We start from the raw sequence: 23,414 nt of genomic DNA on the forward strand, positions 1-23,414 counted from the left end.
ACCACTTTGTGCCAAAAGATGGTGCAACAAGTCAATGTAACCTTCATTTAAGCAGGCGAAAGTACTCACTGTTATTTACAAAGGCAGCCTGCGAAAAAGGCTCAGCCCCGCAAGGAAGATTGAGAGAGATTGGGCTAAAAAGAAACTAAAGTTAAACAGCAGCAGGATGATAATTAGAAAAGGTAGAAGAATGGCTGTTCAGTGGTGCTGCTGTGACTCAGGTCGAAGAGCAGTTCGTCCCCCAAACAGGAAGTCAAAAGATATGTTTGTATGAATCTGTGTGTTACTGATGAATAAAGCTTATATTAAAAGAACACTTAGTATTATGTTGCTGGTTCAGCCTGTACTCTAACCATTCACTAATCCAATTTAAAGCAAATACCCATAACAGTAGTTATTTTCTTTTATTGGAATGCATCACAGACACAAGACAGCCCTGCTTGATTCTACAAACTTGCAAAACAAATTCTCCCTCATATCCTCTCCATACAAAACATGAATTCCAATAATACCAGTTGAAGCTTTCAGACAGTATAAATGCAAACATAATCAAAATGTGCAATTTGGACTTTAGCATGCAAAGGTTTCCAAAATGTTGTGGTATGGAGATAGTTAAAATCAATAAGATTTGGTTCAAGTATATCGAATGATAAATGACTGTATATGTCTGGTGAAAAAGGAACTCTCAAGACAACAAACCTTGCAGGTAGTAAAAGAAATGCTACAATATCTACACAGTTGTGGAGACCCAATACAACTGTAATATATAACAAACTGTCAGCATTTACAATAAATAAACATTTTACAGTGAAGCCCACCCTCTCTGTTTATACTTAAATACATTATGTACATGGAACATCCATGTCCATTTTACTCAAAAATCTTACGCAAACCCTTTCAACCACATTTAAATTAGCACATTCTACATCATTCATCCAATAAGTCGTCATCTTTTGTCAGGTTATGCTCATCTAAAAGCCATTCTCTTTTCACAAAGCCATTAATGGCTTCAGTAGCTTTACAAATCCAACACAACTTCAGTGCCTCCTGAAAATGGAAGGCAAGAAAAACAAAACCACAATCACAGATCTAAACTGCAAAAACAGTCAACACTGAAGGGAAAAAACGCCCTGAAATATGCATTGGCAATGAACTTTACATTCCTGGGAACATTTGTGGTGCATTTTTCCTCATTCTGTCTGTAACAGGCCAAATGTAGCAGTACAACAAAAAGTATTTACAAGAGCAATTATTTCTTTCTGGGATTGCTGTTTTGTACCAGCGTTCAACAACCAAACGGGGAAGAACGATCACTACAGTGTTGTTGCTTTTTAATAGTCCTTCTGTCAAATGCCGGTATAGTATAAGAAGGCAAAGTTGGTTGGGAAAGAGTTTTAATGTGACAAAAGCATTTTTTTAAAAACTCCTGGAATGCAACAAACACCACAATTCAGTGATATAAAACAGCATTCCTTTTAAACCCTCTGGCCCATCAGCTAGGACAGTCGAGTTCCTCAGTGCCTATGAACTCCCCTAACATGTGTTCGTTCTGACCATAGAGAGGTTCCAAATATGGATGTGCATCTTTACAGTACATTTGCATTGATCTCTCTATATTCCTCTGCTCAAAGTCCTCTGGTTCCAAATGAGGTGCCTGAATTGTAGCTTTCGGAGCCATGGGCGACAGAGGCACTGGGACAAAGCCATGGTAAACAACCAAAGGAGGGCTCAAGACCTCCATAGGGGATGCCTTAGGGACAGCACCTTCTGGTGGCTGGACTGGCAGCTGCACATAGCTTCCTGTTTCAGGATCAAAGAAGGTTTTCGTCTTGACTTGTACAGGCACGTCTACAAAAAAATACTGTCCTGAGTCTGGATCCTGGAGCAGCTTACGTTGGGTCATGGGGAAGGACTGCGTAACGATAGCATGCTCCATGCTAGACTGTCGAGACAGCTGGCTGGTGTGGCTTGATTGGCGGGATAGGGGTGAAGGGCGAGGTACTTCTGTGGCATATGCATCAATACTGTGGCTCCGTCTCAGAGGGTTGTCTCTGTTAGACTTGTTTCTGGCTCGGCCTCTCTGCTGAAGCTCATCCATGATGGATTTCTCAATGCGTTGGGTTCTGGGATCAAGCTTCTCATTGACCGGCATGTCGGCGCTGAGTCTGCGCTCGGCTCTATCTCCTAAATGCCGGTCAGTGCTTTGTGTTCGATGCAAAGCCCTGTCTGGCACTTGTTTCTCACTGATGTGAGCTTTGTAGACGGGCACGTTACTGATGATCCTGTCGCTACTGCAATGTCTTTGCTCTGTCTTATCTCCAGTGTGTCTGTGGCTGCTGCGGCCTCTTTCCGATGCCATACTGGGTAGGGCTTCTCTCCTCTGGTTGTTACTTTCCAATGATTCGTGATCCTGTCTCAGAGTCTCATGCTTGACTTCTGATTTGTTGCAGCTGGGACTTTCTTTCTTGTTTAGCAGTTGCTCACACTGGCTGTTGCTGTTTTTACTATGGTGGCTTCTGCTGTGATCGTCCTCAATTTTTCCTCTGTGTTCTTTCTCGCTCCTCCTGCCATTTCTGTTACCAGTGCTGCTTTTGTGCTCAGACTTATCAGCCTTGTGTCTTTCTGCTCTGTGTTTGCTACTGTTGCTGCTGCTTTGAGAAGACCTGTGAGGTGACTTTTGGGCCTCTTCTTTCTTTATCCTTCTATTTGCAAGCTTGATTGCTTTTAGAACTGCCTTTTCCGATTTAGGTAGGACGGGCGGTGGCTTCAGCAGACCTGTTTGGCTTTCATTATCACCGCCACTTTGGCTGAACCCCATTGTCGTATCATATTCTGTCAGCCCAGCGTTTAACACCGTCTCCTCAGATGTGTCAGCTGTGCTGGTGGTTAGACTTTCCACTCCTTCTGATGATGGGCTTAACCCGGAAAATCTGTCTTCCTCCTGTGGCACAGTGAGGAACCCTCCAGCTTGTGACTTCTGTGGGTTTTCATCTTGAAGATCTGAAGGATAAACCAGCTGGGGTGCTGACTGAATCGATGTCATCTCTGTAGGCGTAAGAATGTCTGCTAGAATTACGGCCCTCCCACTGGTGGTAGCACTGGATTCATTAGCCAGTGTGAGCTCTGGACATTCCTTTGCATGATGTAGCTCATCCTCTCCCCTCTCTGAACCACTCAGACTCCCTCTGGGCGACCAGGGTTGTATGGTCTTCCTTAATTTGTTACTAAAAGTGTTGTCTTTGACTTTAAACAGGGAAGGGATCCCCAAGGTCGGTGAGAAAGTATTAACAGGTGACAGAGTTGCTGAATTACTTTCATTGTTACTTAATCTTTCATCTGTATCTGCATCTTCTCTCTCTTTCCTAGCCTTCCATACTTCCAGCTCTTGAGGAGACTTTACGGGTTGCTTTATAGCATCTGGCTCGCTTTCGTGATCACTTAAAGAATAATATTCCACTTCTGCCCTGTCCGAATCGCCTCTTGTGTTCCGCGAAACATTTCGCACTGCCTCGTTAACCACCTTCACCTCTTCAGTTACATTTTCACAGTTTTGGAGTGTGCTCTCCACAGAGAAGTACGAGGATTTCGAGGACAAGCTGGCCTGATCGGGCGGGCTCTGAGTTACACTAACACCATTCACCAGCAGCAAGGGCGATATTATGTCTCTGGGGATTTCGCTATGAGCTTCTGAATCCACATTTTTATCCTCAATCGGTTCATGTATTTTCGTAGGTTCTTCATCCATTACTACATTCTTAGTCACCGTCCCATCTGCTGTGATTAAATGATCTGGTTTTAATGGGGCCTTTCGCTTTATCCTGCATGCCTCTTGTGCCTTAGCAGCATTGTTTTCAGCTGATGCACTCCTTGGGCTCATATTTATGTGCAAGTTGTTGCAAGTTGCACTGAACTGTGATGATATCAGACTTTTCTCCAAATTCCACCTCTCGTTACTGGAGCTGATTTCACTCTGACTGGGCACAGCATAATCAGTATTTACCTCTTGTACAGCTAAATCTTTCCCCGTTGCGTTAAGGTGTACCTCAAGATTTTCATATCTCCCATCTTTGTTGCAGACATTTTCATCCACAGAGTCTTTCTCGCTAGCGACGCTTCCACGTCTCCTATTACCACCTTTTTTGATCCTAGGAGGAACAGGAGGAGTGTCGACTTTGCTGCCTACAGTTTCATTCATCAGGGAATCTCCGCTATCCTCAGACACCTGTCTAGCAACTTGTTTTGAATTAGCCTCTGGATTATCGTGACTAGAACGATCGGTAAGTTTGTCATTCAAATGTCTGCCTGTAGATTTTTGGAGTGTGTTCACCTCACTGCTAATCTTGTTCAAGCCAGGTAGTGCTACCCTACCGCCTGATCTGTGTGATTCTCCAAGTCTAGGTTCAGTCTGTGCCAAAATCTGTTTCAGGTGATTGTGGTCTCTCAGATCACTCAACATTTCTTTTAGTTCCTTTTCTTTAAGCGCAGAAGTGCTGTCATTTTCTTTCTCTCTCCTCACTGTGATAGCATCTTTTGTAGAGTTTTTACTTTGCTGTGCCCTTGCTGTATAACTTTCACTGCAAACTTTCTCATCTATCTGTGGATTTGCATCTGCTTCTATTAATTTATTCTTCCTCCTCTCCCTTTCTGAGATGATCTCTTCGAGTGCCATTTTGGCTTTGTCATAGTTGTCATTTATGAGCGCTTTGTTTACGATTACATTGCTATCTAACTTTGCGAAGTCCTCCTGTTTGTTCTGCTCCTTTTCTCTCTTTGCAAACATTTCTCTCTTGGCTGACGTGTTGCCTCTTATCGACAGCATGCCTCTCTTTATATTTCGAAGCTCCCTTGAGATCAGATCATTTTTAGCCTTCGTCTCCTCGTCTATGTTAACCACCTCCAGTTTGCTCCTCGCGTTTTCGAGAATGCGATTACCAAGCCTAGCTCTCTCCAGCTCTTTCAAAGCATTCAAATCATTAATTATGTGCTCGCTGTCTTTAATTTCTCTCGCCTCCTCATCCAACTCCCCTCTTGCATTCACGTTCGGATTGCCCTCTTCATTCTCCTCGACTTGTTCATCATCGGTCACTGCAAATCTCTGATATTTTATATAGTTATTCTGTCTGGCTGAGAATATATATTTTAGCTTGCCTTGTTTCTGGATGGAATCATTTTCTTTTGGTGGCAAATCTAGTTTTGGTTCCTCCAATTCATCATTACGCATTTGCTGTTTATCAAGAGGAAGTTTAATATCAGATTTAGCAATATTTCTCACTGGAACAGGTGGTGGCTCTTTCTTGACATTACTACTGTTGCTAACCTGCTTTCCATTATTCAGTTCATTCCTGTTTTGGGATAAAAAATTGCTTTCTGCCACCAAACTCTCCTTCTTGCTGCCTAACACCTCCTTTGAAACATTCTCATCAATTTCTTTCTGCCGCAGTTCTTCTCTGTCTGCTGCGTGCTTGTTGATGCTATCTGACTGAGCTTTATTTTTGGCTGCATTAATTGCTTCTCTCGCTGCTCTGATCACATCCACTGTGCTTATTATTTGGCCACTGGCCTCTTTTTCCTTAGACATCTGCTGTGCCCCAAAGACTTTATCCTTCCTGTCTTTCACTGGACACTTTGTTTTCTCTGGCACATTTGGGGGCCTTTTCCCTACTGATGGCAGACCCTCATTCTCAAGCGTGTGGGGTGAAATTAGGGGTAAGCAATCTTTGATGATGTTTGAAGTGTTTGGTGAAAGCCCCGTGTTCGCTGGCAGTGCCTTAGGGGAAAGCTCTTTGTTTAGCATAAGCGGCGAAACTTTCTGCATCTCGGTTGGTGCATCTGTATGTGCAGGTGTGCTCTGAGGGACTTGAAGATATTTTATATCACCGTCAACAGGGCTGGCTTTCTTGTACAGATTCAAAGAAGGGTAGTTTTGCTTTTTGGCCATTGAGCTCTTGTTCTTCTTTGGGTATATAAAGGGGGGCGTGGAGTTTTCTTCCCCAAGAGCCTCCCTTTTGCTCTGAAGTAGATTTGACAACAAATAATCGTCTGACAGAGGCCTGTCAGACCTATCCTCTGTAAGATCAACAGTTGGGGATCCGTGGGATTCCAAAATAGGACTGCAGACTGTCAGTCCATCTTTCGTCATGGCAGGTGTGCTTAAACCAGATCCACTGCCTTCAGAACCAGCTCGTGGATTTTTCTGATTGTCGTCTGTGCCGCCTTCGGGCAGCTCCACAGTTTTGAATTTAGGGGGACTGTAGCGGCTCTTCACCCTTTTCCTATTGTCTTTGAGGTTGAAGAGGATGCTGGAGGCCAGTGATTTGTAGCTGTCCCGCTTAACTTGAGGTTCAGGGGTCCCCTTGGCCTCAGAGTGCGGTCTGAGCGGAAGGTCAAATGCAGAAGGCGAGAGGACCGTTTGGAGGATTTCTGATGTTTCTGTCGGCTGCCTGGAGGGAATGAGCGGAGTCATCAGCTGGCAGATGTTGAACGGAGTAGAAGCTACAGAGCTGACCTCCTCAACTGCTTTGACTTCCACAGATATGACTTCCTTTTTGACCAACAAAAGACTTTCATCCACTGTTTTCAAATGGTTTTCTGGAGGAGTCATCCCAGGCTGATTGACCAGAACAGCACTTGTTGCTCTGGACCTGTTGCGCCTCCAGGGGGCAGCAGTTCCATTCCCTCCATCGGATGAGCACCTCTTCTCAGCTGGAGCCACTGAGGGCTTTGGTAGGACCTTTGGTGGTTGTGGGGGAGGCATGGGTTTAGGAGCAGTGGGAGAACAAGGCTGAGCTTCTTCTTTCTGAGATGACAGAGGCTTCTCCGCATGCAAAGTTTCTTTTCTACATGCCTTGGTTAGTACCTTGTACAGCGGCAACTCGTACATTTTAGGGATATTATCTAGGGGGAGAACGGAGCTCACTGTGTCCCCCTGGACAAAGGGGAACTGGTTAAAATCAGTCCATGTCTGAAAAGGACTAAACTCACTGTGGAGAAAAAAGTTTTTAATGTTAAGTTTTCTTAATTTGACAGTGGCCTTCCCATTTTTAATCCTTTTGGATTTTCCTGTAGGAAGGCCGATGTCTTTGCCAGTTTTGTTGGATGAGCCATCAGCAGACTGATGCTTAAGAGGGTTTTTGTAATGATGATCTGTGAGACTGGTGTGATAATCTGAGGAGAATTCTGACAGCTCTCTCTGAATGCTGCGAAGTGCCGTTTTATCCCACGATTCTCCATTAGCATCAGTCGTGCTTCCATTTTTGATTAACATCCCCTTGCAGCTTTCCTCTGTGGCGCTTAAAGCTTTGAGGAAAGATGACATGTGGGATATAGTTTTCTGCTGATGGTGTTTCCATGGCTGGGTGTGATTTTTCTCACTTTTGCTTTGCCCCTGTTTTTTAGATTCCTTAATAGGATTCTTTTTAAGTGGCTCCTCCGCCAGAGGTTTGTGGCAGCTGAAAGGCGAGTATCCACACAAGAAGTCATCATTGTAAACTGCATCATCTCCAACGCAGAGACTTCGGAAGGCTCGATCGGTGAGAGTGCTAACCTCCCGATCGGTCTCGTCCATGAACAAGTCCGTGAAGCCATTGGGGAAGCGGTGGTGGAGCATGCTCCCTGCCCGATGGCTCATGTGTCGCTTTTCCACGCAGCTCATGATGTCAGCGACTGTCTTTGTGTCTTTGCATCACCAGCTGTGCCTCCTGTACAGCTGCTTCTCCTCTGCAGGTTCCAGTTTCTTCCAGCTCAGGATGACATCTGGAAAGCGGTGGGTTACGTAAATTTCCTAAAAAACAAGCCAGTGAAATCAGTGTTAGTTTTCACATAAGCTTTTCTAAAACCGTTTAACTGTCACACAGTTTAAGCAGTTAACTGTTAGCATTTGTGCAAGTCAAGAATCCAAAAATGGTTGTTTGACTGACATGATTACTTTAAATGGTTTTGAACTCGCTGCACTGATGACCTTTATGTACACAACATGTGCTGGCTACAGCCATGCTGTCACTATGCAGGCAGTAGACAAACACTTCATACCATGCAGTTATTTTAAGCATCGCATGATGCCTTAAGCTGTGAGCACCAAGCATGGGATGAAAATAAATGCTTCCCTTTTTTAGGAAAAATATGAAGATTTCTGTTATTTGTGTCCACATATTTGAAATAATGATATTCTTCACAATCAACATTCACTTTAAAAGAAGAAGATCTTTCATTTAAATGTCAAACATTTGTTCAGCTGTTATCTAGGTATATTTTTTGCTAAGCTTTAGATGCATGACAATATTGACATGAATCTATAGAAAAGAAGGCAGGAAATGTGAGTAAATCGTCAGTCAGTGTCACAGATCAGCAGCAGCTGCTCTACTGTAGCTTCCTTGAGCTATGTGGGTGAGGTTTTAGAATAGCTCATTAACCTATTTATACGGCCTGACCTGGGAGCATAGCCACAGACATATAACTCAAGTCTTCAACTATTCACACAACCATTGCTCTCCATATAAGAGGTTTGATTGAGACAAATATAACCGTACACACTTCATGAATTATAGATATGTTTAGCGCATTAAAATGGAATAAATGGAAAGCAGGTCTCTCATCAAAGAAGTGTTTACATTCACAGTCAAGAAGGATTTTCAGGAAAGGTGGATACATTTAAAACAGAGAAAAATAAGATAAATGAATATTATGATATTTACTTTTATTTTATTATCTGAACCTAACAGATTAAATATCCAAAACTGTGTCGCTTTACTGTATCTTAGACTAGACTTACAGAAGACTTTGGCTTTCCAGGACTCTTCACTTGCCAACCATCTTAAAGCAGAGATCAGTTAGCGCCACGGTACTTTCCCAGCATCTGCCTGTGTATTTATACCCAAGGAATGAGTTATCCAAGTCACCTATACTGTATAAAGGCAAAAACCACTGGAGTGTAATTTTAGTTGTCCTAATTGTTCTCAATGTTAGTATATCTGATGTGAAAGTAAAATAAATAAACACGGTTATTTTAGAGTAAGAAAACTAATGTATGTCCGATTTTTGAGATTAATGTTTAGCACAAAACTTTGAAAAGTTTAAAGGTTTTAAGGTACATGTCTTCATATAAAAACCACACTGCTCCCTCACCTTGGTGATGGGTCTTTCATGCTGAGTTTAAGAGTCCGAAGTTTGCATAAAACCAAGTCCTAAATGTAGAATCCAAGGATCCGCCTGTCGAGAACACGTTTATAGTTAAATGTTGTCAATCGCTGGTGTGGATGAAGAAATAAAGAAAGCTCACCAAAGTGAGTCAAGCCCTGAGATCCATGTTCGAATGCGCTGGTGTGGCCAGGCTTCTGATTGTGAACTCAAATGATACCAAAATAGACGCACAAGTCGGTGTGGCCAAACTGAGCAGCAACAGAGGGCCCAGCTAGCTTGCTCACATTGGAATATCCAGTGGGTGTCGAGTGGCAGGGCAAGACAGAGGGGCAGGATGAAATGGACACTGTCATTGGTTATTTTTATAACAAGGCAGTGAGGGCTGATAGACATGGGCCCACTCTTTACCTTTGCCAACCCTGAAAACATGACAAGGCCTTCCTGTCAATAGAGATTAGCCATTGTTTGGGTTTATCCTTGGACAATAAAGACGAATGATGTACACTTTTATGGTTATACCACTCGCTAGCATTTAGCAGCTGACTAATTCTGCTACTGTCTCCCGGGGAAACAAGCTTTCTGATATTGCATCACAAAGTCCCTGAAGTGGAGATTGGCAGCTGGAGGCAGACGTCTGCTGACTGATACGGCGGAGCTGGGCTCATTCTTGTTGTTGAAGCTCTGTTTACAAGACTCTGTGTGACTGAGTAATCTAGTTTTAGGACCAGCAGCTGTTGTTGCTGTGAGATTACGATGAGACAGAGCTGGAATTTTGTTGACTTGTTACCCTTTGTGAGGCAGAGAAAGTCGATAGGTGAGGTCATATGTAGTGGTTAACCTTGTGTAGTCTCAAAATGGAGGAAGTTGAGTGTTTGAGAAACGTTGGGCAGCTCAAATTTATTTTATACGGGAAAATATAGTCACCAAAAATAGGTCAACTGTAGCCTTTGCAACAGCCATAGCTTCACCTATTTTAAGTGGAATAACTCAGTTAACTGGAATTTTGACTTTTTTCAGCAGCTGGTAAACATCAAGTAATTTTAGTAAGCTAATTTAGACATGGCTATTTCACTTTTTATCTGCTGTCATCTTGGCTAGCTCAAGCATTCAGAGACCTGCAATAGTAAGGAACTGTAAGGAATATGCACTCGCCAGCCTTTCTTTTAGGTATGCATTTATGATAAATGGACAAACAGCTCACACAATGTCTTAAAGCATTAGGCTAAACAATCTACAGTAAATATGAGCACTTCCACAAATACATACACTCCATACACATTTGTTTAACCTGGCATAGATGCACACGTGGGAATTAACACGGGAATGTTGGACAGCTTGCAACTGATGGAATTTTCCATGAAAGTTTGTTCAAACTTGTCAGAAATCTGATATCAGAGACTGAAAACCAGTTATGCAAAATCCATGTAAGCTAACTATCCGTTTTCTTCCATTTATCCACTGGAGCCAATCACAGCTGTCATAGGACGAGAGGAGGAGAACACCCTCAAGAGGTCACGAGTCTGACAACCATTCACATCTATGGGCTATTTAGAATCACCAGTTAAACTAACACCATTAAGTGAACTCATACTAATAAGGGAGAACGTGCAAACTCCAGACCACACCCAGATAGTGGATCTGAGCCCAGGACCTTCTTGCTGTAAGGCAACAGTGCTAACCACCACATCTATGCGTTTCCCTTGCATAGAAGTTATTTCTGGTTAATTGTAGTACTTCAAGGGTCTGCCTGTTTTATAGAAGAATATTACTGTAAATTATTAAAAAAAGACACTTTTTCATTGTGGTGCTGTTCAAAGTATACAATGTTTATGCATACACATTGATGAGAATCCTATCTCTGGTTATTTAAATATGTCGAACTGGGATATATATGAACATCAGAGGCATTGACTGATGTGCATAAAGAGAATGGAAAAAAACCAACAACCAATAAACAAGATCAGTGCCTCACAGTCCAGATCCAGGCTTTGTTTTTACCATTATGACTGACACCCACATCTGACACCAGCCTGGATCATGCTTCTTCATGCCTGCTGAGAATTGGGACAGGCAGGGAAAGGGGGTAACCGGCCTCAAGTTCTGGCAGGCTAATAAACCCAGGTATGGGAATTCTAGGACAGCTGAGACAGATCATGTACAGTGGAGGTGCAGTGAAGGTAAAAATAGGTAAAAAGCATCAAGAAAGACCTGATACATGACTTGTTGTTTTACCAGCTACATTCGTATCTTGATTATAAACTCAAACTGAGTAACTGCTATGTCTGACATCCCTTAAAATAGGGAATATATTGTGTAACAATTAAGATAAGATAAGATAAGATAACCTTTATTAGTCCCACATGTGGGAAATTTGTTTTGTCACAGTAATAAGATAATTATTTCTAAGATAATTATTATAAATAATTAATAATAAGATAATTATTTATAAGACTACTGATTTCTCAAGAAAATTTGCATAGTGAAAATAAAAGAGTCAAGTAGGTCACTGCAGAAAGGAAATTCTGCAAACTACAGAGCTGCTCTGTTATTATAATAGACATTAAAGGTGTTTTGTTAAACATTTCTTTTTCATCTGCAGCTGAGGCTAGAAATGTGCTTTGATCTGTTGGAAGAAATGACTCAACAGACTATCATTATTACCCAGAGGGGGACTTACCCAGAGGGGGACTTACACCACTACTGTAGTAATGTAAACCCCCAATGCTGATAAGGCAAGTAACTTTCAAGCAAAAGGATTTTAAAAATGCACTTGAATCATCATCATAGAAGACGTGAAGCTGTTAGACATGGCTAAACCATGGCTCTACCAAAATATTCATGACAACTTCATGACTTCATGGTACGCTGCAAGTCAATGCTGGTCTGGTGCCAGTTTGGTCTGAGCGGACACCTTGACCTGTAATATCTTGGTGCCAGAAATAAATCCAATGGAACATCATGCTTACCGTGCCAACATCTCTCGACGCAAACAACCAACAATACCTGCCAACGCGTATCAAACGGATCAGTGCCACACAGTTAATGATGTTCATTAATAAACAGACGGGTGTGAATATCAAATTGACTGCACAAACAACAAACACAGACTGTTGACCACATCTGAGGAATTTATGAAACTTTTGTAGCAAACTTGCATTATAAAGCAACAGAAATACAGCACACTGCAACTAATAACACCCAGAAGTTGTATTTGTCAATTTAACATGCACAGGGAAATGTGACATACAAAAGAAGGAAGATAGATGTAATCTTTTAGTCAGCAAAGCTTTGAAGCCCACAAGCTCAGGAAATGCTTTGTTGTTGTATGAAAGGCTGAAAGGCAATTCAAGAAGTCAGTGAGTGTGTTGCAGACAGCAAGAACGATGAGAGTGTTTAAGACACGTGGATGTTTGCTGGCAGCAATCAGGATTATCTTTTTAACTGGTGAGTACAATGCATGCTTGTATGCACTTGTACATGTATACTCTCTGAACAGGTTCAGCGGCTTATTAATGCAAGTATTTAATCAGACAGCGTAGTTTGATTAAGATAACGTGCTGAAGTGAAGAGTATTTCGATCAGAGATCAAAGGAGAATGGACAGACTGCTTCTAGGAAGGCAACAGTAAGTCTTTGAATGCAAACCTTGAAGCAGTTAAGCTACAGCACACCACACCAAGTGTCACTGCTGTCAGCTAAGACAGGAAACTGAGGCTACAGCTCGCATTGGGCTCGCCAAAACTGGACAACAGAAGATTGGAGAAACATTTCCCGGTCTGATGAGTCTTTCTGCTGCCACATCACAATGGTAGGAACAGAATTTGATGTAGATAAAGAGTTATGAAACAACATGAATCAGGGATTCAGCAGCATGAATAGTGTAGGTATAGGTAGTGATATGTAATGGTGTGGGGGATATTTTCTTGGCACACTTTGGGCTCTTTAGTATCAGCGGGCCAAGAATTGTTTACAGTGGCTTGCAAAAGTATTCGGCCCCCTTGAACTTTTCCACATTTTGTCACATTACAGCCACAAACATGAATCAATTTTATTGGAATTCCACGTGAAAGACCAACACAAAGTGGTGTACATGTGAGAAGTGGAACGAAAATCATACATGATTCCAAACATTTTTTGCAAATAAATAACTGCAAAGTGGGGTGTGCGTAATTATTCAGCCCCCTTTGGTCTGAGTGCAGTCAGTTACATAGACATGAGTGCCATGCCTGATGAGTGCCAATGACTAAATAGAGTGCACCTGTGTGTAATCTAATGTCAGTACAAGCACAGCTGCTCTGTGACGGCCTCAGAGGTTGTCTAAGAGAATATTGAGAACAACAACACCATGAAGTCCAAAGAACACACCAGACAGGTCAGGGATAAAGCTATTGAGAAATTTAAAGCAGGCTTAGGCTACAAAAAGATTTCCCAAGCCTTGAACATCCCACAGAGCACTGTTCAAGCCATCATTCAGAAATGGAAGGAGTATGGCACAACTGTAAACATACCATGACAAGGCCGTCCACCTAAACTCACAGGCCGAACAAGGAGAGCGCTGATCAGAAATACAGCCAAGAGGCCCATGGTGACTCTGGACGAGCTGCAGAGATCTACAGCTCAGGTGGAGGAATCTGTCCACAGGACAACTATTAGTCGTGCACTGCTAAGATGGGTTGTGAATTCTTGATTTTGCACTTCGTCCTTTACCATCTTAGTATTTGTTGGAGGCAAAATTGACCTCATTTGGATAGAAAGTTGGAGTGCTGGGGTATCAGCTAAAGTTTACAAGCTTGTTTAACTGGGTGCATCCATAGATGAGACAGAGTGCTGTTCACTTAGATGGCTGTTGTGAAAGGGTTTCTCGTCACCATGGAAATGATTCTGCGATCTTCTACCACTGTTGTCTTCCATGGACGTCCAGCTCTTTTTGTGTTGCTGAGTTTACCAGTGCTTTCTTGCTCAGGATGTACCAAATTACAGATTTTGCCACTCCTAATATTGTAGCAATTTCCCCAGATGGGTTTTTTCTGTTTTCACGACTTGAGGGTGGCTTATTTCACCTGCATGGAGAGCTCCTTTGACTGCATGTTGTCTGTTCTAAATGCAAGCAACATACTTCAAATTAACTCAAAAACCTTTTACCTACTTAATTGATAATGACATAATGAAGGAATTGCCCACTTCTGCCCATGAAATAGCCTTTGAGTCTCAGTTTGAGTCTCAGTTTGAAATATTACAGTCTGAATATCTCTTACACATTCTGCTGTTTGCTCCATCTACTCCTTTATGATATATTCACGCAATGTTTTTTTTTATGTTAATTTGTAATGTACATGGTATTAATATTTTCAGCCATTTGACCTGAGTCAAACCCTTAGTGAACAGTCAGACTGTGCCTCCTGTAACTACTGGATATGGCACATTATATAAGAGGTCATACAGTCTGTTCACTTGAAATTTTATCTTACTCAGTCCTGCAGCACTCAGGATGTGTTAAGCAGCAATTGCCATAGACCGATAAATAACACATAGATCTTTTCCTGACGAGTCACAGGTTTGACCCCAGTAACAGCCAGTCGTACAATCATCCAACTACTGCTTGTATCCTTCAGCAAGGCATTTAACCCACACTTGCTGGTTTCTGCTGAAAATCTATTTCCTTTGCTTCTCATTTATCATCTGGCTTATGGTAACAGCAGACCGAGTCTAAGAGCTGCCCCTTGAATGTGACTCATGGTTCCAATCTGTAAGAGAGCCAATTGCTGAGCATGTGTGCTCTGTTTCAGCAGCACTCTGCTGCAGTTATATACTTAACCTCACACAGCACCATTCCACTTATTTTGGCCTCTGAAGGAGCAGCTGGAGACTGAGTGCCTGGCTCAGGGGTGTCATAAATTTCAGTGTTTTCTTCCTGTGCTCTGCCCATGTCTGGTCTTGCAGCTTTAATGCACCAAACAGGGATGATGTATGTCACTCCTTCTGTTGGCCTGAAACTTTGTGAAGGAATTGGGTAACTGAAACTTGTGGGCACACAACCAGCTACCGAAAAAAAAGCCTAAGTGTTGTTATTTTGGCTGCTGCCATGTAGTTTCTTTGGAGCCCAAGCTTGTATACTTATGCCTGCTACTTAGTGCAAAGCAACAGACTTATCTTTGACTGGTTACAGTGCTAGCATGTAGTAATCACCTATGCTTTGACATTTCGTGAACTTTTATGAACCCTAAAAACAAAAATACAAAAAGAATTACTCAGTAATTTAGTTGTTTTTTTTCTATTGTTTTTGTGGAAATAAGAGCTTTGGTTCAGCCTAAGCTGGGAAAAAAAAAAAGGTTTTTCAATCAAAGTGGTAAATGTGGTTTTAATATAGGTAACAGGATCAAATCTAGCAAACTAAGGCCTAGGCCATGCCAGGACAAAGGGCATTCATAACGGGGAAATTCCGGACTGTTACTAATGTGAAACATATTTGGTGATAGACAAACATCAGTCAGCTATGCAAAAACTGTCTGATGCACATACGGGCCTTTATCATGTTCATGTTGTAGTCCTACTACATTTAAAGGACTATTATAAATCTGGTATTTAAAGTTTATCCTTTTGTTCTAAAGTAAAATGCTAAATGGCCTGCATTTGTATAGTGCTTTACTTAGTCCCTAAGGACCCCAAAGTGCTTCACACTACATTCAGTCATTCACCCATTCACACACTGGTGATGGCAAGCTACATTGTAGCCCCAGCTGCCCTGAGACAGAGGAAGTAAACATAAATGGTATAAACTCTCTGTATTTTTTGCTTATTAACTTTTATAAATACTTTTGGCAAGAGCTGGCCTAAGGTTAATTTTTGCCAGACATTTAAGGAACTTCCACTCAGTGAAGCAGTGGGCAGCTATTGGGCACCTGGTGAGTAGTGTATGGGGCCACCACTCTACCTACTGAGTTATCCCTGCCACTATCAATTTGAGTAATATGAATTGGATCAGATTAGAATGTACCATTTGTGCTGCCTGTCATGGATGTGTAGGACAGCTATGATAGCTATTCTACCGATGGGTGGACAGTGCAGAGGCACTAATCATCAGACAGGACCTTGGTTGTGGCGTTCCACATATGCTCTGCCTGCTAGCATCTTTCATCCTGTTATGTGCTGGGTTGTGTCAGGGACATCTTTGCACAGCCACACCTAAGTGTTTGGCAGAGTATACAGGAACATCTATGCCAAGTATGGCCTGGAAGTCCCGAGGTCATAACGGGATATGAGAATGTCCAATCTAAGATCCTGTGGGACTTTCAGATACAGACAAACTGGTGATTGCAAACCAACCAGACAGAAGTGACGGACAAGCAGGGCAAGACGGTCGTAGTTGTACCAAGTGATGGCAAAACATCAAGAAGAAGAAAGCTTGAGAAATACTAAGGGCTGAGAGAGGAGCTTGAGAAGATGTGATGGGGGAAGGCAGCAGTGGTTCTTGTTGTAGTCAAAGCACTCAGGGCAGTGAGCCCCAAACTGGGGGAGTGGATCATCCGAGATCTCTGTCCAGAAGAGCGCAGTCCTAGGAACAGCAAAGATACTGCGCAGGACCATCAAGCCCCCAGAGTTCTTGGAGAAACTTAAAGGATAACAAGACTGAGTGGGGTATTTTGTTTTATGTATACATGGTCGCACAAACTTTAGTTCAAATTGGCCCATTACTTCACAATAGTTTATTGTGAAATATCAGTGCTGGATGAGATGGTGTATGTGTATGTATGTATGTATGTATGTATGTATAGATATATATATATATATATACATACATACATACATACATACATACATATCTATCGATCGATCGATATACACTCAACAAAAATATAAACGCAACACCTTTGTTACTGCTCCCATTCCCCATGGGATGGACGTAGAGACCTAAAATTCATTCCAGATACACAATATAACCATCCCTCCCAAACAGTGGTCACAAATCAGTCCAAATATGTGGTAGTGGGCACATCTGCTATATTGAGATAATCCATCCCACCTCACAGGTGTGCCACATCAGGATGCTGATCTGACATCATGAGTAGTGCACAGGTGTACCTCAGACTGCCCACAACAAAAGGCCACCCTGGAATGTGCAGTTTTGTCTCACAGCAAAATGCCACAGATGCCACAAGCAATGAGGGAGCGTGCAATTGGCATGCTGACAGCAGGAATGTCAACCAGATCTGTCGCCCGTGCATTGAATGTTCATTTCTCAACCATAAGCCGTCTCCACAGGCGTTTCAGAGAATATGGCAGCACATCCAACCGGCCTCACAACCGCAGACCTCGTGTAACCACACCAGCCCAGGACCTCCACATCCAGCAGGTTCACCTCCAAGATCGTCTGAGACCAGCCACCCAGACAGCTGCTGGAACAATTGGTTTGCACAACCAAACAATTTCTGCACAAACTGTCAGAAACCGTCTCAGGGACGCTCAACTGCATGCCCGTCGTCCTCATCGGGGTCTTGACCTGACTCCAGCTCGTCGCCGTAACAGACTTGTGTGGGCAAATGCTCACATTCGATGGCGTCTGGCACGTTGGAGAGGTGTGCGCTTCACGGATGAATCATGGTTCACATTGTTCAGGGCAGATGGCAGCTGAGAATGTCCCAGTTCTTGCATGGCCAGCATACTCACCGGACATGTCACCCATTGAGCATGTTCGGGATGTGCTTGACCGGCGTATACGACAGCGTGTACCAGTTCCCACGAATATCCAACAACCTCGCACAGCCATTGAAGTGGAGTGGACCAACATTCCACAGGCCACAATTGACAATCTGATGGACTCCATGCGACGATGTGTTGCACTGCATGAGGCAAATGGTGGTCACACCAGATACTGACCGGTTCTGGGTCCCCAGACCCCCAATAGTGCAAAAAACTGCACATTCCAGGGTGGCCTTTTGTTGTGGGCAGTCTGAGGTACACCTGTGCACTACTCATGATGTCAGATCAGCATCCTGATGTGGCACACCTGTGAGGTGGGATGGATTATCTCAATATAGCAGATGTGCCCACTACCACACATTTGGACTGATTTGTGACCACTGTTTGGGAGGGATGGTTATATTGTGTATCTGGAATGAATTTTAGGTCTCTACGTCCATCCCATGGGGAATGGGAGCAGTAACAAAGGTGTTGCGTTTATATTTTTGTTGAGTGTAGATATAGAGATAGATATATAGATTAGTTAATAGCTCTCTCCTCAACACAGTGCAGCAACGTGTTGCTGACATAGTCTACTGTATGTCAAAGTGACACAGAAACAACCTTTTCCCAATTAAATCTAGATAATGGTTACTACTCCCTCCACAGTAAATATACGTAAACAATACCTCACATTAGTATCAATGACTGCATTTCTGTTAAAAGTACATCTGTTATATAACACTCAGCTTATGTTATCTGAAGCAGGAGGGAAGGAGTCAGGTTAACCTCTCTAACCACTGCAGGCTTGCTAGACAATAGCTCATATCTTCAACGGTTAAAACCCAAGTCAAAGTTCTAGACTGGCCTTCAATGCATTTACTATTCTCCAGCATTATTTTTAAAGCACTGCATTTACATGAACACACCTCATCATTTATGAATGTTGTGCAATTGCTTGTTTTGTAAACTGCACACAACGTTGAGACGCCTTATCTGATAGAAGCGACCTCACTGTGGCGTTACTGCCTTCCTGTTTGTCTTGAGCGGCCTGTTTTTGTGACCTGAAAATAATCTCACTGGGAAAAAAATGTTTTTCAGAGTTTTTGCTGACAAGTGTGAGAGGAGACGGCGCAGATTCAGAAACATTAGGTGGGTAACAATAACAACATAACAATTTTAAGGTGGATTATAGTTGAAGCTCAAGTTAAAGACAGCAAAATGCCTGCAGATTTCTCTGACTGATGTTAAATTATGTGTCATTCTTTTTATATTTCACAGTCAATCATTTAAGAGTCAGTCTGTCCAGTAATTATTTACCCAGTCTACCCATTCAGATTGTTTTGATTTTACAGTACCAGTCAAATATCTGGACACATCTGCACTTTGTGGCTTTTCTTTATTTCTACTATTTGGGGATTGCAGAAAAAAAAATTTTTTTTAAATATCTCAATCATAAAATAGCCGTATATAGCAAACACAAGAGTGCAAACAAAAAAAGATTCCAGCATCCACCGTTTGATATTTTCATGCACTCCTAATTCAGCTCAATTCACGCAAGTGACAAAGTTACAGAGCATGGAGAGCACTGAAGCTTACTGATGCTTCACTGCTGCTTTGCAGCGGTGAAGCAAAACAAAAAGAAAAAACACAACTGAGGCCAGCTCATCTTTGATTGACACGAAAGGATGTTTCACAAAGCCCCTTCTTGACTTTTAGTCCATTTCTTATTTTTTACTGCCGGTGTGAATACAGTATTCTCTCGCAAGAGAATTCACATGGATTTCACCTAAAATGCTTTCCCAAATGTCAATTGAAGGACACTTTCTTCACTCTTAAACTCTGGTCTACCCCAACCCAACCTATCCCATATGGGTTTAGATCAGCTCGTTATGGAGACCAGGTTATATGCTCTGCTGCTTTCATTGAGCCTAAATGTGTGTTTTTGCTGATTCTTCTGTCATCGTTGCTGTTGTGAGCATGAGCAGGATGTGATGACATGATACTTATGTCTGTTCATCAAGTGTGTAATCAGACTCATCTGCCTAAGATCAATCTTCAGTATTTATCTCTTTGCATCAGTCGCAGTGATATGTCATCTGAAGCTGATATTTAAGATGGAAACATTGATGTGCATTCTAGTCTGATGCAATATTAACTGGAGAGAAACTGAACTTCTTCTCTGGCTGCACTTACATAAACTTTCGAAGTTCTGAAAGTTGTTTGATTACTCTAGTTCATATATTACATGGGTGCATACACCAATCAGGCATAACATTATGACCACTGATGCCTAATATTGTGTTGGTCCTCCTTTTTCTGCCAAAACAGCCCCGACCCATTGAGGCATAGATTCCACTAGACCCCAGAAGGTGTGCCGTGGTATCTCCACTAATATGCAACAGATCCTTCAAGTCCTGTAAGTTGCAATGTGGGGCCTCCATGGATCAGACTTTTTTGTCTACCCAGAGAAGCTCAAGATGATATCTGGGGAGACCAAGTCAACACCTCAAACCATTCCTGAACCATTTTTGTTTTGTGGCAGGGAGCATTATCCTGCTGTAAGAGGCCACAGCCAACAGGGAATACCATTTCCATGAAAATGTGTACATGGTCTGTAACCATGTTTAGGTAGGTTTTATGTGCCAAAGTAACATCCACACAGATGGCAGGACCCAAAGTTTCCGAGCAGAACATTGCCCAAATCTTCCCATGGTGCACATCGGTGCCAGGTGTTCCCCAGGCAGGGAATGTAGACAAATCTGCACCGGCATCCGGCCACCCACATAATGTAAAAGAAAACATGATTCATGAGACCAGGCCACAGTCTTCCATTGCCCCATGGTCCAGTTTTGATGCTCACATGCCCATTGTTAGCGCTTTTTAGACTAGTCTGTGACTATGCAGCCCCAAAAACAATAAACTGCAATGCTTGCAGCTCCCTAATAGTTGATTGTGAACTATTACTGATGTATGTTGAACTTCTCATGCACATTCACCTGAATCTTTGTCAGATTTCAAATGTTAAACAATTGAATCTTCCCATCATTTTGGTTCTGAATCAGTGATCATCTGTACCAGTAACTGGCAGTAAAGTTGAAGTTGCCTGTGAGGGATTTCTCACTCTGACCAGCAGTAGCCCATTTCCCTGAATGCTTCCTAGAAATGTTCAGGATTCAAATTGCAAACGCCGATGATGCAATTTAATTTGCAGGAGGAGCGTGACCCTCAGATCTTTACTCCTACAAGAAGTAAACAAGTTGTGAAATCAAACATCTACTCTCTTCCTTCTCCTCTTTCACATGCGCACACACACTCTTCAGAATATCAGGAGGGGCAAACATGAGCTGGCATTCCCCAAACTGTGTTTTGTTCCTTCGCAGGTGTTTAGTCATGAGTGTAACTGCTTTCTGGAGTGACCCAGGTCTCGTGGGTTTGTTTATTTCCAAGCACAGTTCAAAGGAATCATTCCCCGTTCAGAGTAATTCAGCATTAGCTTTCAATTTGAGCTCTAATTTTGTAGACAGCTGAATGAGAGCTGTCTATAAAATGAGAGCCATTTAGTGACTATCAGTAAAAAGCAGTACTAGCGGTCTTCATGTGAGGGATTTTGGTTTTACTTCTCTAAATTATAGCTAAACTTTCTAACTGGGATTCCTTTACTCCATCGTTCATCACTACCTTGTTTGTTAATGGCTGCTTGGCTTCCTCTGGTTGTTCTTTCAGATATTAAGTATGTTTTGATCGGAGGTGGGATCGGCCTGTTGTTAGTTGCTGTATTCATTATAACAAAGATCTGCATCGTTAGGAAGCAAGTGAGTCAAAACAATGAAGGTGAGATGGACTGTGAGGTTATATTACAGCCACTTACTACTTGCAAAAATAATCTTTCAATGCAAAAGTATGCCACATTAAATGCATCACGCATCTTTAAAATGTGCAACTTTCCCCCCTGCTTCCTTACAGATGTCAACATGAGAAGATTTTCAGAGGTAGGGTGGTTAACCTCATAAATTAGTTGTGTACAATAAGACTAAACACAACGCATGTCTGTGTAGGTTCTCAGTCATCCAGGTCATGGTCATCTAAGGAGCTTGGAAAGAAAAGCGTCTGTACTTGAAGACGTTTCACCTTTCATTCGAGCTATTTAAACCTTACAACGCTTCTTCATGGCACCCCAGTGCACTTCAGACCCAGCCACAACCTCAGGCAAAATCTGATACATCCCAGGGACAAAGCGACTTATCACGATTTATCACATACACAGTACAACATATAGTGTAATGCTTGTGTCCGAGCTGCAGCCATAGCCGTGCCATTCCAGGGTTTGGTTTTTTTAGCATGGGGGGGTCAAGCCAGGACCCTTACTGTATACCGGGCGGAAATCGAACTTGTAATTCCCACTCCAAAGGAATGTAGTCTTACCAGCACACTATCTAGCTGCTAGAACTAAACAACGTAATGTATGCTATGCTGTGCGGTGCAGCAAGGAGTGCTCAGACGTCTACATTGGAGAAACCCAACAGCCACTTCATAAATGCATGGCACAACATAGAAGAGCCACCTTGACAGTACAAGACTCAGCTGTCTCAGCTGCATTTAAAGGTCAAAGGTCAATTTTTCAAAGATGCCAATGTTCAGAGAGGACAGATGGTTTGAAAGAGTGAAAGATGCCATGTATGTCCACTGTGATCTTTGAACAGAGGGGATGGCTGTAGATCTGCCACTCATGTGACTCCCACTCCCACTAGGGCTTAAATAGCTGGGACTCTGCACCATTTGGTCTCAGAACTAAAGAAGCTTCTCGGATGAGAGGTGAAACGTCTTCAAGGAAACAAGTCCACTCACTTTCTTTCAAGCTCCTCAGATAAACACAGTGTAGCTCATCTGTCTTCTGTTGTGTTTTATAAATGTCAGTGAGGAAGACATGATTGAGTCTAAATAGTTTTTAAAAAGAGAAATGTTTGCATCAACTGGTGCACATGGCCTTAAATTTTATCTGCTCTCAACCACAGCCTCAGTTGCATTCTTTGAGCCATCTCAGCCAATCAGAACGTTCTGATGCGGCGGTGTCCAGGGCCGTGTGATGACAGAGGTCCGGCACAGTGACGATGCTGTCAACCCTGCTAAAAGCGAAACATCAACCTGGCGGCCTTTTTTTGTTTTTCAGTGTTGGAATTGTTGCAGAATTTCAACACTGAGTTTTACCTCTTTTACTTGTTCTGTAACATTTGTTATAATGATGTTCATAAAAAAAAATATCTAAAGAAGACTGGCTTTGTGCTTTTGTTGTGTTTTATTTGTCTGTGGAACGTTGGTGTGCTTTAAAGGTCTTATAAATAGGTTCAGATCATTTATAGGCTCCACTGACACACAAGCTGCACAAAAATTATGTAACACCACGCACCCGGAAAGACGCAGCTGGCAGTTTTTCCACAAGGGGGCGATGTTTGCCAACAACCACAGTGGAGCCTTTCAGTACTGCACTCGAGTGGCTGGGTAATAACAAAAATACAAAAAGTAATGAAATTATAATGATGAAATGCTGTTTCTGAGCTTTCACTTGAGTTCTGGCATTCTAGTTGCTTAAATTTAATCACACCA

General features: G+C 42.4%; 2 protein-coding genes across 3 annotated transcripts; one reads left to right on the forward strand and one right to left on the reverse strand.

Annotated features, from left to right (window-relative positions):
* Nucleotides 1-385: 385 nt before the first annotated feature.
* LOC309713198 (uncharacterized protein) lies at nt 386-7,787 on the reverse strand. The gene has a single exon (XM_082544604.1). The coding sequence runs from the start codon at nt 7,649-7,651 to the stop codon at nt 1,493-1,495; it is 6,159 nt and encodes a 2,052-aa protein (XP_082400730.1). The 5' UTR covers nt 7,652-7,787; the 3' UTR covers nt 386-1,492.
* A 4,705-nt stretch (nt 7,788-12,492) lies between these two features.
* LOC309712878 (uncharacterized protein) lies at nt 12,493-23,005 on the forward strand. 2 transcript variants are annotated; one of them, XR_014278434.1, is made up of 5 exons: nt 12,493-12,579; nt 18,912-18,962; nt 21,537-21,625; nt 21,777-21,802; nt 22,826-23,005. XR_014278434.1 is itself a non-coding variant. In XM_082544044.1 (5 exons), exons 1-5 carry the CDS (start codon nt 12,519-12,521, stop codon nt 22,895-22,897), a joined length of 318 nt encoding a protein of 105 aa, XP_082400170.1. In that variant the 5' UTR covers nt 12,499-12,518; the 3' UTR covers nt 22,898-23,005. The 2 variants fall into 2 exon arrangements, 1 of the variants encoding a protein (XP_082400170.1); XM_082544044.1 differs by having other exon boundaries at nt 12,499-12,579; nt 21,537-21,644.
* Nucleotides 23,006-23,414: the final 409 nt, after the last annotated feature.

Source organism: Aulonocara stuartgranti (assembly GCF_965226115.1).
Source record: "Aulonocara stuartgranti genome assembly, chromosome: 8".
NCBI classification, from domain to species: Eukaryota; Metazoa; Chordata; class Actinopteri; order Cichliformes; family Cichlidae; genus Aulonocara; species Aulonocara stuartgranti.